Below are 15,352 nucleotides of genomic sequence, written 5' to 3' on the forward strand. Positions count from 1 at the left end.
CCAAGACTCGGGCACCTGGGGCTCTGGGTGCCTCCGAGCCCTGGAGCAGGTTTCTGCTCCCTCCGGGCCGCAGGCCAGGCCAGAAGCTCCCGGGGCGCACAATCCCCTCCAGGGGCCCTTCCTCGCCTCTGTCCTCCCAGTCCGGCTCAGGCCCTCTTACTGCTCCCCTCGGCCCACGTTCCCCCACGGCAGGCCCAGAGCTGCGGGGTCTCTCAGCCCGAGGGCCCAGGCCCTCCTCCGGCTGCGGCCAAGGGCTCCCCGGACAGGCCGCCTGTGGGGTGGAGACGGAGGCCCCGGCCCGCAGCCCCCGGCTCGCAGGCTTGGCTCCTACATCGGGGCCTGCAGGGACTTCGGGACCACGCGGCCAAGGCCAAGGCTGGGGCTGAGGCCCGGCGAGGCTGGCCCGGCCTTCTCTCGGGGAGCTGGAGCACAGCCCGCCCGGGGCTCGGGCAGCTGCTCCCAGCCCAGCTGGGGGCCGGGCCGGGAGGGACCGTGGGTTACCCCCCAGCTCCCCCTTCCCGAGCAGCCCCGGCCGCCGCGCCACAAGCCGGGGGCTTGCGGGAAGCGCTCGGAGCCTCCGGACCGGGCCTCCCCGGGGCCCAGGAGCGGCCGCGGATCGGGGGCCAGCCAATGACCGCCGGCGGCGCTGGCCACACGCCGTCGGAGACCCCGCCCCACCCCAGTCGTGCCCTCCTATTGGCCGCGTCCTCTCCACAGCCAGAGGCTCCGCCTCTATCCCCGGGTGCGCCCTCCTATTGGCCGCGTCCTCTCCACAGCCAGAGACCCCGCCCCTATTCCCGGATGCGCCCTCCTATTGGCCGCGTCCTCTCCACAGCCAGAGACCCCGCCCCTATTCCCGGATGCGCCCTCCTATTGGCCGCGTCCTCTCCACAGCCAGAGACCACGCCCCTATTCCCGGATGCGCCCTCCCATTGGCCGCGTCCTCTCACGGGCCGGAGGCCCCGCCTCCACCGCAGTCGTCCCCTGCTATGGGCTGCTCCTTGGCCCAGGCCTCGCTCCGGGGCTCGTCGGCCCCCTAGCTTTCCACGCCGGCGAGGCGTGTCTCGTCGCCTTAGCCGCAGTCCCCTCCATTGGGACCCCGGGTCGCCCCGGAAGGGGGAGGGAGGGACCCCACGCGGGACGGAGGAGGCGGCTGAGGGGCGCGGCGCAGGCGCGGGAGCTGGGGAAGCCGTGGCCATGGCAACGGCCCCGCCCCCCCCGGCCGGGGCGGAGCCCGGCGCCGTGCTCGGGGCCGCTCTGGGCCGCCGGGGCCTCATCTCGATGGTACGTCGGCGGCGCTCTGGGCGGCGCGCCGGCTCTCGCTGGTGCGTGCGCGTGCGTGCGGCGGCGCTCTGGGCGGCGCGCCGGCTCTCGCTGGTGCGTGCGCGTGCGTGCGGCGGCGCTCTGGGCGGCGCGCCCGCTCTCGCTGACCCGGCTGGAGGGCGGGCGGACGGAGGCGGCGGCGGCGGCGCCATGGCGGCCGTGCGCGGCCTGCGGGTGTCGGTGAAGGCCGAGGCGGCGGCGGGGTCGGCCCTGGGGCTGCTGGGGCCGGGCCCGGAGCGGGGCGAGCCCGAGCCCATGGAGGTGGAGGAGGGCGAGCTGGAGGCCGCGCCGGCGCGGCGGCCGCTGCTGCCGGTAGGACGCCGGGGCCGTTGGGCGGCGGGGCCGGGGCCGGGGCCGGGGCCGGGGCCGGGGCCGGGGCCGGGGCCGGGGCCGGGGCGGCCCTCACCGCCCGTCTCGTTCCAGGACACGAGCCGCCGCTACGAGAACAAGGCGGGGAGCTTCATCACGGGCATCGACGTCACCTCCAAGGTGGGGCCCGGGGCGCTCCCCGGGGCGGGGGCGGGCCGGGCTCGCGGATACTTTGTTGCCTTGCGCCCTCCCACGATGCACCTCCGGGCGGGCCCGGACTCCGGGGCCCCGGGGGCCGGGCCGGGCCGGGCCGGGGCAGCCAGAGGGCCCGCAGCGCCGGGCCGAGCTCCGGCTGCTCCCGCAGACCACCCTGGCTGCGCCCCTCCTTGTCTCGTAGCCCCCCGCCTTGCAGGGACGCGGCAGGTGCCCAACCGCTGCCCCCTTCTTGGGCTCCGCTTTGTGGGGAATCGGGCCGGACCCCAGGGCGGGGCAGCTGTGGAGGAGGGGGCTCCCCTTGGCCTGGGGGGCAGGAGGCCATCCTCCTGGCTTGAATCCCGCCCCCTGAGCCTCTTCCCGGCAGGTGGGGCCAGGGCTGTGCAGACTCCCACCTGCTGGCCTTGCTGCCCCCCTCCTTCCCTCCTTCCTCTTTCTCCTCTTCCCTTTGCTGTTAGCGGCCCTTGCCTCAGTGGCCGGGAGTGGGCAGCCTCCTCATTTGGCCCTGCGGGCCTTTTCCTCCGGTAGTCAGGCCATAATCACTTCTTGGGGGCGGGCTACCAGATGGGGCTAGGTGTGGGAGCACTCGATGAGGACCCAGCTCTTGCCCTTTGCTGGTCCTTGGGCTTTTTGACTGCCCTCCGGCCTTCTGGAAGCCCCTGCCCTGCAGACCGTTCCCAGTCCGGGCTCCCACTGGCTTCGGCAGCTGGACGGGCCCCCTCCCACCAGTCTTAAGGGAGCCACCCCTGGCCTCCCTTCACAGACCAGCACCCCTCCCCAGCCTTGTCCCCAGGTGGAAGTCTTCCTCTCTTCCCCCCCCCCCAACCAGGTGGGCCACACAGCCCTCCACCCCTTTGAGTGCTACCCTTGGATTTAGGTGGGTGGGCTCTAAGCCAGACCCAAGGTCTCCCCTTGCTTGGAATTGGAAGTCGAATATTTTGGAGGGAAGGGAGTTACCAAATGGGATGGGATAGGAAGTGGAAGGGTTTTGTCCTGGTAAACATTTCGGATAAGGGCTCCACCTGGCCACCCAAGCCAGGTCTTGGTGGCATGCAAATTGGACTCTCTGCCTTGACCTGGATCTTTGGAAAGAGTGCTGCCCGCCCACCCGCCTACTTAGTTCCTGAATTGGCTTTCTTTTCGTCCTCTCATTCTTTGCCGTTCCACACACCCTTAAGGAAGCCATCCAGAAGAAAGAGCAGCGAGCCAAGCGCTTTCACTTCCGAGCCGAAGTCAACCTCGCCCAGAGGAATGTGGCTTTGGACCGAGACATGATGAAGAAAGGTAGGATACCCCAAAGCAGCTGCGGCACCCCCTTCATCTCTGGTCCTGTGGATGTTGGCGTGATGCTGAAATGAAGTGAAATTAGGGGTACTGCAGAATAAGAGATGGGCCTCAAGTGGGTGGGAAGCGATAGAGCCTCAATGAAGGAGCACTCTCTTCTGAGAGAAATTGAATTGGCCAGACACCAACACCCCCTACACTGCTGTGAGGAAGAATAACCTTCCCCTGACACCAGTGGAAGAGAGCCCAGAAGGCCAAGACTATAGCAGAGAAACAAAGTGTTTGGAAATTCTGGGATGCTTTGAAGGAAAAAGTAAGATGAGGGAGGCAACCCTGTCTTCCTAGTCCTTCAGGAGTTTTAGGTCCTAGCATATCATATCTAGGCGGTCCTCATTTCCCACCTTGGAGGAACTGAAAACAAACTGTGGCGTGAACCCTGGATTCCTGTTGCTACATTCCTTCAGTGACAGCATTAGGCCTCTCTATTCTGAGGATCTCAGACTCTTAAGAGCATGGAGCTAGAAACAACCTCAGAAGACACTGAATTCAAATTCCTCCCCTAGGCTGGCCTGGGCAGTCCTTCAGGGAATCTTTCTGGAGGTGCAGGTCCTTCTCAGTTCACCCAGGTCCTCTTCCAGGGGTCCCCCAATATGATGGGGATGACCTTTGGATCTTGTGATTTTTTTCATGTCAAATACAGGAACGACTCCTAGGTAGTCCACCTCTCGTGAACACTCCAACCATCAGGGGCTTCTTACATACTTCTCCTTGATGCTGACTTCACTTCAGCCAAGAGATACAACAAGATGGGGGCTTAGAACCACCATGCCTGGTACCCCCCTGGCTGCAGCCACACAGTGCAGGCCAGACAGTGCCTCTTGAGGCCCTTGCCTCTTGGTTTCTTCAGCCTTTGCCAGGTGGTTTTCCGGTCCATATTGCTCCTTTCACTTGATCTCTGACCACAGAAGTTTCCTCATTTCTTTTGGCCAAGATAACCTATCCTCGAGTTAGGCTCTACAAAAGGAACTGCTAATGTCTATATAGACACATACTACATATCTCTTATATCTTTGAGGCATAGACCAGGGCAGAGGTCGCATTGAGCGACCCATCTTCTGAAATCTGTGAGCACTTCCCTTCCTGGGATCTCTCTCCTCTAACTCATTGTTAACCCCAACCTTGTCTGTTGTCACAGCAAACTTGTCTCCTTTTTGTTGTTGTTGTTGTGTTTGTTTTTTCCCTTGATCTCTGGGCCCACTAGCTATCGTAGGTCTGGACTCTCATGCGAGTATAAATTCAGTCTGTTAATCCAGTCCCAGACTCTCTGCTGACCTCCAGCCTTACATTTCCAACTAGATGTCCAGCAAACATCCTTTTTTAAGTTTTTGCAAGGTAACAGGGTTAAGTGACTTGCTCAAGGCCACACAGCTAGGTAATTAAGTGTCTGAGACCAGATTTGAACTCGGGTACTCCTGACTCCAGGGCCCGTGCTCTATCCACTGCTGTACCTAGCCGTCCCAACAAACATCTTAAACCTAGTCTGTTCAAAACAGACCTCAAGTTCTTCTCCCCCACCTGCCCCTCCCACCCCTCCTCTTCCCAGGCTCAGAGCCTAAAGGTCATCCTGGACCCCTGGCTCTCACCGCTCGCTCCCCTTGGACCCAGCCTGGAGCCCGGCCTGCAGGGGGATACCTCCACGTAGCACTCGTCTGTGGCAGCAGCTCTTGTCTATTGCGCTTCTGGTCTGTTTCACTCCTTTGCAACATCCCACCCCCACCCCCACCCCAAACAGACCCTCCTCACCTCGCACTTGGATGTGATCGCACACTCCAGGCTGCTGGTTTGAGTCTGCCCTCCTCCAGTCTTTCCTTCTACTCCATCCTCCATTCATCAAAGTGGTTTTTCTAAAGCAAAGGTCCAACCAGCTTGTGCTACTCCAGGACTTTCTATTGCCTCTAGGATCAAATACAAAACACTGATATTCAAATCCCTCCATAACCTATTCCCTCCCACCTTTCTAATCCTATGCTTTCCACATTTTCTGATTCAGGGATCCCAAGACACTCCCATCTTCTGACCCCAGGCTTTTTGTTCTGACTCTTCCTCACATCTGGAATGCTCTTTTCCAACTGTCAATTCAAATCCCCCATTTTTAGGGGGCCTCCTTAATCTTCATGCCTTCTTTCTGAGATGTTCTCCCAAAGTATCTGCATCTTCATTGTACCTAGTCTGTGTGTCATCTCTCCATTAGACTGAGAATTTCTCAAAGGCCAGGGTTATCTTTTGCCTCTTTGCATCCCCAGAGCTTTGCCCAGGGCCTGGCATGTGGCAGATGCTTAGTCAGTGCTTGAGGACCATGGTTGGAGGTGTTGGTCTAAGGAAGTCCCTTTCAGAGCCACATCTGAGCCCTTGATTATGCCCTCAGAAATGAGCACAGTGGCTGTTTCATGCTTGTTCCTCTTGGATTCGAGGCATTTCAGGGGGTGGTAATAAGGGAACTGGGGCTTAGGTGGAAGAATCCCCAACTCAGCAGGAGCCACTGCCTGGGCAGCGCCAGAAGTGAGGGAACATAGAGGAGGTGGGAGAATCCTTGTCTCTCATTTGCTGGGATGACGACCAGCAGTCATTCTAGGATGTGGAGGTCTGAGCTGGTGGTAACTACCCACTTCCATCTGTGCCTTCGCAGCCATCCCCAAAGTGAGACTGGAAACCATCTATGTCTGTGGAGTCGATGAGATGAGCACCCAGGACATCTTTGCCTACTTCAAGGAGTACCCCCCTGCTCACATTGAGTGGCTGGATGATACCTCCTGTAAGTGTTGACTGGCACCAGCTTGCTGAGGTGCGGTGTTTGGGGAAGCAGGCCAGAAAGCATGCCCTCTCACATGGGGAGAGGTTCAGGCTTCCAGACTGTAGCCTTAAAGTTGCAGCTGAGAAAGGGTCCATCAAACATTTGGTAGAGCTGGGTTGAGGTGAGGAGTGCGGGGCCAGAGGCTGATGTGCCCAAATGGTCCCCCAGATGTGTGTGGGAGCCGTGCAATTCCTTGTGACCATCCTGTCCACCACCTAGTGGGTCTTCTCCTGATCATGGGAAAGGTCAGGGATAGCCAGGTTTTCTTATCCCCAATCAACAAATGGAAGACCCAGAGTGAGGCCCAGGGTGCTAAAGCGGGTCTCTAAGCCTGCATCACTCTTGTCTTCCTCGAGCAATGTGCCAGGCCAAGATGGCCTCAGTTGATTGATTTTCATCCTAACCTTGGGAGGGTGAGAGAAGTGCGTAAATGTGAAGAAAGTCTGAGCTTGAGACTCAAAGGCCTGTGACCTCTAACTTGATGGGTCCTCAGAGGCTCCCTTCTTCAGCACAGCATTCTTGCCACCGGGCGCCCCTAGTCTGGCTCAATCTCCAGCAGAGCACCCCCTGTCATGGAAGCTCTTGGGAGAAGCTTTCTGGGTTTCCCAAGGTTTTGGCAAGTACTTGTGGGGATTTGGAGTTAGGATGAAAGCCCTGGATCCATAGGCTCATGGACAAGCCCACATTCACACATGTGCATGCACACATACATAGCAGCCTTCTTAAGACTTTAGATGACCCTAAGGTGGTGTACTGCATCCCTGGGAGGATATCACCTTTCTCATAGCTCCTTTAGCCAATTCACAGGCCCCTTCTGGGAAGTGGCCTTCCTTGAGCACTGCTCAGGGTCTGAACTACAACTCACTCCAAGCATTGTTGAGTGGATGGCTGCTCTGTAGCATCTCTCCCTTTGTTTCATGGAAGAAAATGAGGGAAGGCTTGGCCTTAATTCTGAAACAGCGCCCCCCCCCTTGTGTTTCATGGTTCACATTCTGGGGTGAGGCTGCTGGCTTCCCCTTCCATGGCTCCTCCAAGACCTAAATAGAGGCCCCATGCTAGGTATCTGCTGCCTTTTTATTCAGCTCCACCATGTCTCACAGAGGGCCTTGAGTGGGGTTTTGAGGCTTTGTGCCCCGTCTATGTGGGCATATTGTAGCTGCTGGACACTCATGGGCACATCCTAAGGCTGAGGCCTCCTTGAGTCACCTGGATGTTTTACAAGAGGGTACCCATTCCCCATCAGGTAACGTAGTCTGGCTAGATGAGGTGACTGCGACGCGGGCCCTGATCAACATGAGCTCTCTGCCCAGCACAGATAAAGCTAAGATCCGAGAAGCCAGCGAGGAGAAGGCTTCTGAGAAGATGAGAAAAGGTAGCTGGGGGGGGTGGGGTATAAGTGTAGGTGTCAGACCCTTGAGGGGACCAGAATGGGGAATCTCCCATCTTCTCTGCTCCTTCCTCTAGACAAGCAGGACAGCTCTGATGATGAGACGGAGGAAGGAGAAGTTGAAGATGATACAGCAAGTGACCTAGAGGTCAGTTCAGAGGATACCAGGACCTTCAGCCACTAGTCAGGGGTGGATGTCCAGGCCATCCTGGAGCCTTGCTACATGGTGACACCAACCCTCAAACTCCTGAGAAGGTCTATGCCCTCCTTGGTGTGGATACTCCATCCCAGATGCAGATTGTAACCTTCTAGAACCATTTCATTCCTCCCTGACTGCCCAGGCTGACTGGAGGGGAGCCCTGGTTCTCCCCTGGCCCATGAGACATCTGGGAGGGGCCCAGACAGACAGCATGAGGACGTGGGATTCAGAATCCATATTTGGACAGGGGCATAGAGGGGAGTCAAGAGACAACACATGTTTTCTTTTGCAAATGTTTTTACGTTCTTAAGTTGGATGCACTGTCCCAAGTGGAAGAAGATTCCCTCTTACGGAATGATCTTCGTCCAGCCAACAAACTGGCCAAAGGGAACAAGCTGTTCATGCGATTTGCCACAAAAGGTAGGGGGGGGGCAGAGGCTGTGTTTTATTATGTGGGAGTGTGCATAGGGGTATATTTGTATGGGGGGGTTGAGGGAAGGAGGGATCTGGGGGTGGAGGTCTGGGACCAGGGGTTTGGATTCAGCTCTGTCTGTTCAGCAGGTCTGGCCTTCGGTGGAGGCCCAGCTGCTGTGGGGAACCTGGGGGGTGGACTTGCAGGTATTCCTGGGACTTAGAGCTAGACCTGTAAAAGCTCTGAGGTTGATCTCTGATCCCAGCCCCTGGCCCATCCTGGACTCTGGGTCCTCCTCGGGCCAAGTGGCTTGAAGTGGGCCGCACAGTGAGAGTAGACCCCGTCTGCTCAACTCTGCAGATGACAAGAAGGAGCTTGGGGCAGCACGGAGGAGCCAGTATTACATGAAATATGGGAACCCCAACTATGGTGGCATGAAGGGCATCCTCAGCAACTCCTGGTGAGGGCATTGGCCAACTGTTTGGGGCAGAGGGACTCTCCTCCACTTGACTCTCCCTCCCCACATCAGACCAGAGGACTCCTGTGTGTTGGCAGTGGCAGCATATGTGCGGGAAGGGGAGGAACATCAGGGCTAGCAGGGAGGCTTAGAAAGAATCTGTGAAGGGACCTGGCCCATATTGGGACTGGGAGGGAGACCACAGGCAATGCCTCGCCCTGGCTGAAGTGAGAATGTGGCAACTCCCTGCCAGTCTGTGACAGCCTCTGGCTGTCTCAAGATCAAGTGCCTGGGGGTTGAGATATCCAGAGGGAGGACCCTGGAAGCCAAGCTGGTGACCCAGGGCTAGAGGGAGCCTTTGGGAGGGGCCCCATGCCTTGGCTTGCTCTCCCCCCACCTTGGTTTGGGTCATTAAGAAATTGTGATGGGACCTACAAGTGTCCCCTATGCAAGCCAGGGACCCCCAGTGACTCGGGACATGGGAGTGAGGCACTAGACCCTCTTTAACTCAAGAGACCTTGACTCTCACCTTCAGTGGATTTTGGGGTCTACAACTGAAGTAAGAGTCTGCATGGCCCTTCTGGCCTCATCTGGAGACTGTGGTCAGTTTGTCATGGGAGCCACCACCAGAGCTAGAGACTGTCAGGACCAGGGAGACTGGGCTGGGCAGAAGGCTGGGAGACACTGGACATGGGGAGCCAGGGAAGGCCAGGCTTTGGGGGGGGCATTGGACCAGGGCAGGGCTACAGCTTACTCTGTGCTGCTGGGGAACCTGTTCAGGTGTGGCTGGGCCTTAGTGGAGCCATTTTCCCTGAATCTGCGACTCTGGAGCAGTACCCCAACCCGTGTGGCGGGACGGTTCTGATAATAGGGAGTGGGTGGAAGTGACTTTCCCTGATGGAGTCTGCCAGAGGTAGAGAAGGGTCAGCTCCTCCAAGGAAAGCCAGAAGCTCTGGGGTCCAGACAGACATCCTGGACCCCAGTCCCTGGACAGATGAAAACCATAGCTGAGTGTCTGTTCTGACAACGGCATAGGAAAAGAAGATACCATTCCCGCCGCATCCAGAGGGATGTGATGAGGAAGCGGACATTAATTGGTGAAGATGTTGGCCTGACCTTGACCCCACCTTACAAACACCGGCATGCAGGTACCCCGGGGGGTGCTCCCCTTCTCACTCTCCCCTCCTCCCTGTTTTGCCTGGGCTATGTGGACTTAGTAGAGTGGATCTAAAGCCCCCAATTGGGGTCCTGAGTCAAGGGTGAGCTCCCATGTGATACACTGAACATGATGGGGAGCCCTGAGTCATGGGGGGCTTTGTGAGAGAGCTACAAAGGTTGATACCTGGACAAGAGAGGACTGGGAGAGCTGCCTGAATGGGGAGTCAGCTTCCCCTCACATGAAGACTCTTGGAGAGTCCCTTCTGGCTCTGAAATGGCTGTATGAAAGACCAGGCTTCTGAGGGACCCCTGGAGGGGCATTGGGTGATGTCATCCCTCAGCCTAGCTTCAAGGGTGGTGGAACACATTGGCTCCTCAGCCACCATTGGGAGAAGCTCACTGCCTGGAGGTAAGGCCTGACCATGTCCTGTGGACACATTGGAGCCTAGGTAGGAAGCACCTCCTGTGGGCCTGGCCCAGGTCGTTTCCTTCGCCATGCCCATTGACAATGGGGGAGAGATCCAGGGTGTGTGCGCATGCATGCGCACACACATACCTGCCTGGCCCCTCCCATACACACAGACATGCTCATGTCCCACGAGGCCAGAGTTGAACTTGGATTCTCCAACTCCCCAGGAAAGGTTATTTGACTGGATGACTCTGAGACTCTCCTGGACTCCTTGCCTTTGGAGCATCTAGGAGGAGGGATGACCCAGCAGGAAAGACAGTACGGGACCTGTTGTTTCAGGCCTTCCTTCCTTTGCTCCCTTGATTGAATTTTGCCAGGTTTGGTGAATGTTCCAGAGGAACCTATTGAAGAAGAGGAGGAGGAAGAGGAGGAGGAAGAAGAAGACCAGGACATGGATGAAGATGACAGGATTGTGGTAGAGTACCGAGACGAACTGCAAGCCTTCAAGCAGGCGCGTGAACGAAGCACATCCCGTCGGCCCAGTGCCAGTGACTCGGCCTCGGACTCGGATGAGATGGATTATGATCTGGAGCTGAAGATGATCTCCACCCCCTCACCAAAGAAGAGTTTGAAGATGACCATGTATGCGGACGAGGTGGAGTCACAGTTGAGGAGCATCCGGTAAGGTCGGCAGGCCCCTGCGCCATTTGGGCTGGGACACCCAGGCCAGGCTTGGGGACTTTGCATGTTCCTCATCTCCCCTACACACACCTTCCCTAGGTGTGCACACATGCACACATACTAGCCATGGGGAGGTGAGGGCTGCATGTTTAGTCTGACTGTCCCCTTAGCAGGGAGTCCAGGCCTCTGGAAAGGAGGTAGCTGCAGCCTCGGGTCAGCCTCCCTGAGCCTTCTTGCTCAAAGGGACCTGCTGCCTCTGGTTAAGCCTGGGCAGTTGAGGGAGTGAGGGACAAGCCCATGCGATGTCACATGAGTTTTGGGACCACCCTGGAAGAAAGGTGGTAGGGTGGGCAAGGAAGCTGAAGCCAGAACCTGCTCCCTTCCTGATGGCACCTGCGTGGGTCCCTCTCCTAAGGCCCAGCTTCTACCTTGGGGAGGAGAGCACGAGCTCTTGCTCCTGGTGGTGCCTCACCCACGGGGCCAGACCGGACCCTGCTTGGGGGTTTGGTCACATCCCCAGATGAGAACTGGGGGCATCACTGCTTCCATGCAGGAACTCCATGAGGGCCGACAGTGTAACCACCAGCAACGTGAAAAACCGCATTGGGAACAAAGGGTCATCTGACAAGGTCGCTGACGTGCGGCTCCTGCTGGAGGAGAAGCGGCAAAGCACGGCACAGAGGCCGCCAGCCAGTAGCATCAGATCTGGTACGGCCCCAGAGACAGGAGGGAGAAGAGGGGAGACACGCGGGCCCTCCAAGTGAAGGCAGCTTCAAAAGTCCCCCAAAGGAATAAGGGGGGCGTTGCTCGTGCTCCCTGGAGGAGCACCACCTCTGGCCCGCCTCCCACTTCCTGAGCTCTCCATCTGGCCCAGGCTCACTCCCCATGGAAGGAAGCTGCTTCCTAGGGCTTGGGTGGGGGTGGGTTGGCCTCCCTTTCCTAAGGGAGCCCCCGCTGGAGCAACATAACCAGCCCGATCCCTGAGGCCTTTCCCTCCAACTTCCCAGATGTCCGGCAGAGATTAGGAAAGAGACCCCATTCTCCAGAGGTGAAGACCCTGAGCAGCACCTTCGCCCCCCGGAGAGAGCCGATGTCCGATGTACACAGTAGGCTCGGCATCCCTAGGCAGGACGTCAAGGGTCTCTACTCTGACAGCCGGGAGAAAAAATCAGGTGGGTCCTAGAGCCGGCTCTCCCCCGGCTGGTGCCACCCCCGTGCCCGCCCGCAGAAATGGCTTGTAGACCTGGCTCTGCTTCATTCAAATCTTGTCTCCCCTTCTGCTGATGCCTCCGTGCCGGGGTCCCTTTGGGGTGGCCCCCCACAATTCCCAGCTTCCCTGTGGGCAGTCTTCCCCTTTTATCTTGTAAGCTGCTGGACAGCTCATGGGCATTCATCTCCCCCTCCCTCTCTACTCTGTATTTACCCCGTATTCACAGAATGGAAGCTGCCAGAGACCAGGGCACACAATGGCCTTGGTGGGTCATCCCTGGGGGGGGGGTGGAGCGTGGATCCAGCACCCCAGGGTAACACCCCCCCCCCATCCCCACAGGCAGCTTGTGGACCCGCTTGGGATCAACCACAAAGGCCAAAGAGAAGGGGTCGGAGAAGGTGGATCCTGTGGCAGCGGCAGCCCCCGAGGAAGAAGACTCAGAGCTGCAACGGGCATGGGGCGCTCTGATCAAGGAGAAGGAGCAGTCGCACCAGAAGAAGAGCCGCTTGGAGCGGTTACCGTCTCTGCAGATTGAGATCAGTCGGCAGAGCAGCTCGGACTCAGACACGGAGTCCTGAAGCTGGACACCGTGTGGCCAGGTAGGATGGCACTGCCCTGGCACTCAGGCCTGGCATTGGTGGATCCTTCTTTCCTCCTATTTCCAGCAGGAAACGATGGCATACTGAACCTCTCCTCCTTGCCTTGGCCTTGACAGTCGTTGCTACCAGCACCTGCAACCTACACAAGCCCAAGGGAGCACTGGGGTTTCTGGGTCGCTGGCGCCTGCCGGGGAAGGACTCCCCCTGGAGCCATGCCCTGGGAGGGCATTTCACAGACCTGACCTGTGGGGTGCCCACACCGCCCAAGGAAGTCTGAGATGCCGCCGTGTCTGGGACGTCAGTCTGTCCGCACTTGTCCCCAGCGGCTGCCTGCAGACCAGCGCCTCCTGCTGGGGGGTTTCTAGGACACAACCTGGGCCTTGGGGTGGTTTTTGTGTGAGGGGGTCATTGTTGAACAGTTTTGGTCAGTCTATTATGTTTTAAAACTAGTCATGATTTCAAAGCTTCGTTTTTATATGTGAACATTTTTCCTGTTGGCTCCAGTGAAAGCTCCAGTGATGTCTTCCTATGTGCTGTTAAATATATATTCTCTCATTTGGAAGAGCAGGAAGAGGCCTCCTATTCTTAGCGGGTGAGGGGGCATGGGGGACACCCCTTTTTCCCTTCTGATCCCCCCAACTGCAGAGGGCGCACACCTGTGCCCATTGGAGACATGTCAGTGATGAGGGATGGTATCTTTGCCCTTCCTTCTGTGAGCCAGGGGCCACCTTGGGTGCTGCAACCCCACTGGTGAGGTCGGGAAGGGGAAAAGGAGGCTGACTCGCACATCTTGTGCCAGTGTAAATGGGCCCTCAAAGCCTGCAGCCTAGCCCTCCTCAGGCAGGTCTGGTGGTGGCAGACAGGAAAGCGGGGAAGGCCAGAGAAGGTTGTTTTGCTTCCCTTGGCCTTCCCAGGTCACCAGGCAGGACTCTGCCCTTTGCCAGCCCTCCGGCTTGCTTCTGGAGAAGAATGAGTCTAAATTGGAAATGGCCCACAGTGGGTCAGATGCTTGGCAGAAGGATCCGTGTGTTAATGTTGCCCCTGCCCATGTGCAGGTTAGGTTGTTCCTCAGCCAGCCACAGAGGGACGGAGCAGGCCATCTGGGGCAGTGTCCTTGTTAAAGTTAGAAGAGTTGGAGTGAGGGCCCTCCAAGTGAAGGATCAAGGGGTCCTCCCAGAGGGCATGCCCGTTAGTCTGTGGAAGAATCCAGCCATGAGTAACCCAGAGACTGTCAGGTCCCTCCTCCTCCCCAACTAGCATCCCTGGCCTCCTGGCAGCTTCTTTCAATCTACCCTTGGCCGATGCACCCCACCCCAATCCCCCAGCTTCCATCCTCTCCTCTTCCTCCTCAGTGATCTACCCTGGTGTCCACCTGTTTCATAGGACTGTGAAGATGTGAGTCCCCCCTGAGGCTGCATCATTGTCCCAGATCACCCCCCAGCTTCCACCAAACAGTCTTTCATTTTGGACTGTTTCCCCTTCTGAACTTTAGGTCTCTATCCCAGGAATCCACACAGCTCAAACCTGGCTTTCCTCTTACCCTAACAAGAATGTGACACAACCCTTTTGAAAAATATTTTTTCTACGTACATGTAAAAACAATTTAGCATTCAGAGTTTTCTTAGATCGAGTTCACATTCTAGTCCTCCCTTTGCAAAATGGTTCCACAGTCGGATTGAGCTTATCTGTGGGCAATCACATAAGACATATTTCCACAGTAGTCACTTTGCGGAAGAAAACGTAACTCGAGAGAAATGAAAAATGGAGCTGGGTGGTATTTTCCATGAGTCTTTTGGAATTTTTGGGTTATGTTGGTGTGTGGTATGGTGTTGTGCTGCTCACTGGCCTCTGCTGCTGTTCATGGAAGGCTCTCCAGGGATTTCTGAGAGTCCTTGGAGCACATCATGCTCCGATACCATAGCTTGTCAAACCAGTCCCTGATGGATGGCCATCCCTCCGTTTCCAATGCCTGGTCATCACATAAAGCTGCTATAACCAAGAATAATGTACACGTGGACCCTTCTCCCTTGTGATCTTTCAGTCCTATCGCCAGATCAAAGGGGGTGCTCGGTTTGCTTGCCCTTTGGGCTGGGTTCCAAGTTGCTCTCTAGAATGGTGGATCAGCTCCACCACGGCACGGGTGTCCTAGTGTCCCCACGTCTGACCTTTGTGACTTTCCTTGCCTGTCACCTTAACCTGATGAGTGTGAACCAGAGTGGTTTTAATGTGTATTTTTCTCGTCAATACTGATTGGAGCATTTTTTCAGAGAGAGCTCTGATTTCTTTGTTTGAAAACTACTCTTCCTGCCCTTTGATTGTTTTTCAATAGGGAGGGACAAATCATATCTGAAAACGGGCCTTTAACTGGTGTGATCTGAATGAATTCTGGGGGCCTCAGCTCCCCTCAGATTTCCATCTTCTCCTTAGGGTTCTGGAGCTCCTCGAGAGGTGGGGCAGCCTTTGGAGTGACACAGCACCCCGATGTGCTGCATTCACTGTCAGTGATGAGGGTTCACATCGGTTCACTTTTTACAAAACAATGAGAACAGAAAAAATAAAGCCTTAGTCCCTGGGCAAGCCTGGCCCCCACCGGGGGGCTGCCTAAATATCTCTCCATGTCCCTTGGTCATCTAGCCTGGTCTCCAGCTCTGGTTGCCCTTGTGAGTCTGGCCTCGCCCCTTCCACCTAGACCTCAGACGCTCGAGGTTCTAGGAAGTCCCTCCAAGATCCAAAGGAGTTGGCCACAAAGGCTAATGAAGCACTGGGTTGTGCTAAGAGGGGCAGGGCCTTGTGGAATACGGAGCCGGCAGGCAGTCACTTGGCCAGGTGTCTGGAGTTGTGAGCACCCGGTTGAGCAAAG

General features: G+C 57.4%; 1 protein-coding gene across 2 annotated transcripts; it reads left to right on the forward strand.

The window, feature by feature from the left end:
• The first annotated feature begins 1,432 nt into the window (after positions 1–1,432).
• On the forward strand, positions 1,433–15,178 carry NCBP3 (nuclear cap binding subunit 3). Of its 2 annotated transcripts, XM_074190517.1 has the most exons (14): positions 1,433–1,635; positions 1,747–1,812; positions 3,024–3,129; positions 5,816–5,941; positions 7,224–7,352; positions 7,445–7,515; positions 7,878–7,986; positions 8,339–8,438; positions 9,471–9,583; positions 10,380–10,683; positions 11,237–11,391; positions 11,691–11,855; positions 12,233–12,492; positions 12,609–15,178. In XM_074190517.1, the coding sequence occupies exons 1-13, from the start codon at positions 1,474–1,476 to the stop codon at positions 12,469–12,471; spliced, it is 1,845 nt and encodes a 614-aa protein (XP_074046618.1). In that variant the 5' UTR covers positions 1,433–1,473; the 3' UTR covers positions 12,472–12,492; positions 12,609–15,178. The 2 variants fall into 2 exon arrangements, with proteins under 2 accessions (XP_074046618.1, XP_074046617.1); XM_074190516.1 differs by having other exon boundaries at positions 12,233–15,177.
• The last annotated feature ends 174 nt before the right edge of the window (positions 15,179–15,352 follow it).

Source organism: Macrotis lagotis, chromosome 6, assembly GCF_037893015.1.
Source record: "Macrotis lagotis isolate mMagLag1 chromosome 6, bilby.v1.9.chrom.fasta, whole genome shotgun sequence".
In the NCBI taxonomy this organism is placed as follows: domain Eukaryota; kingdom Metazoa; phylum Chordata; class Mammalia; order Peramelemorphia; family Peramelidae; genus Macrotis; species Macrotis lagotis.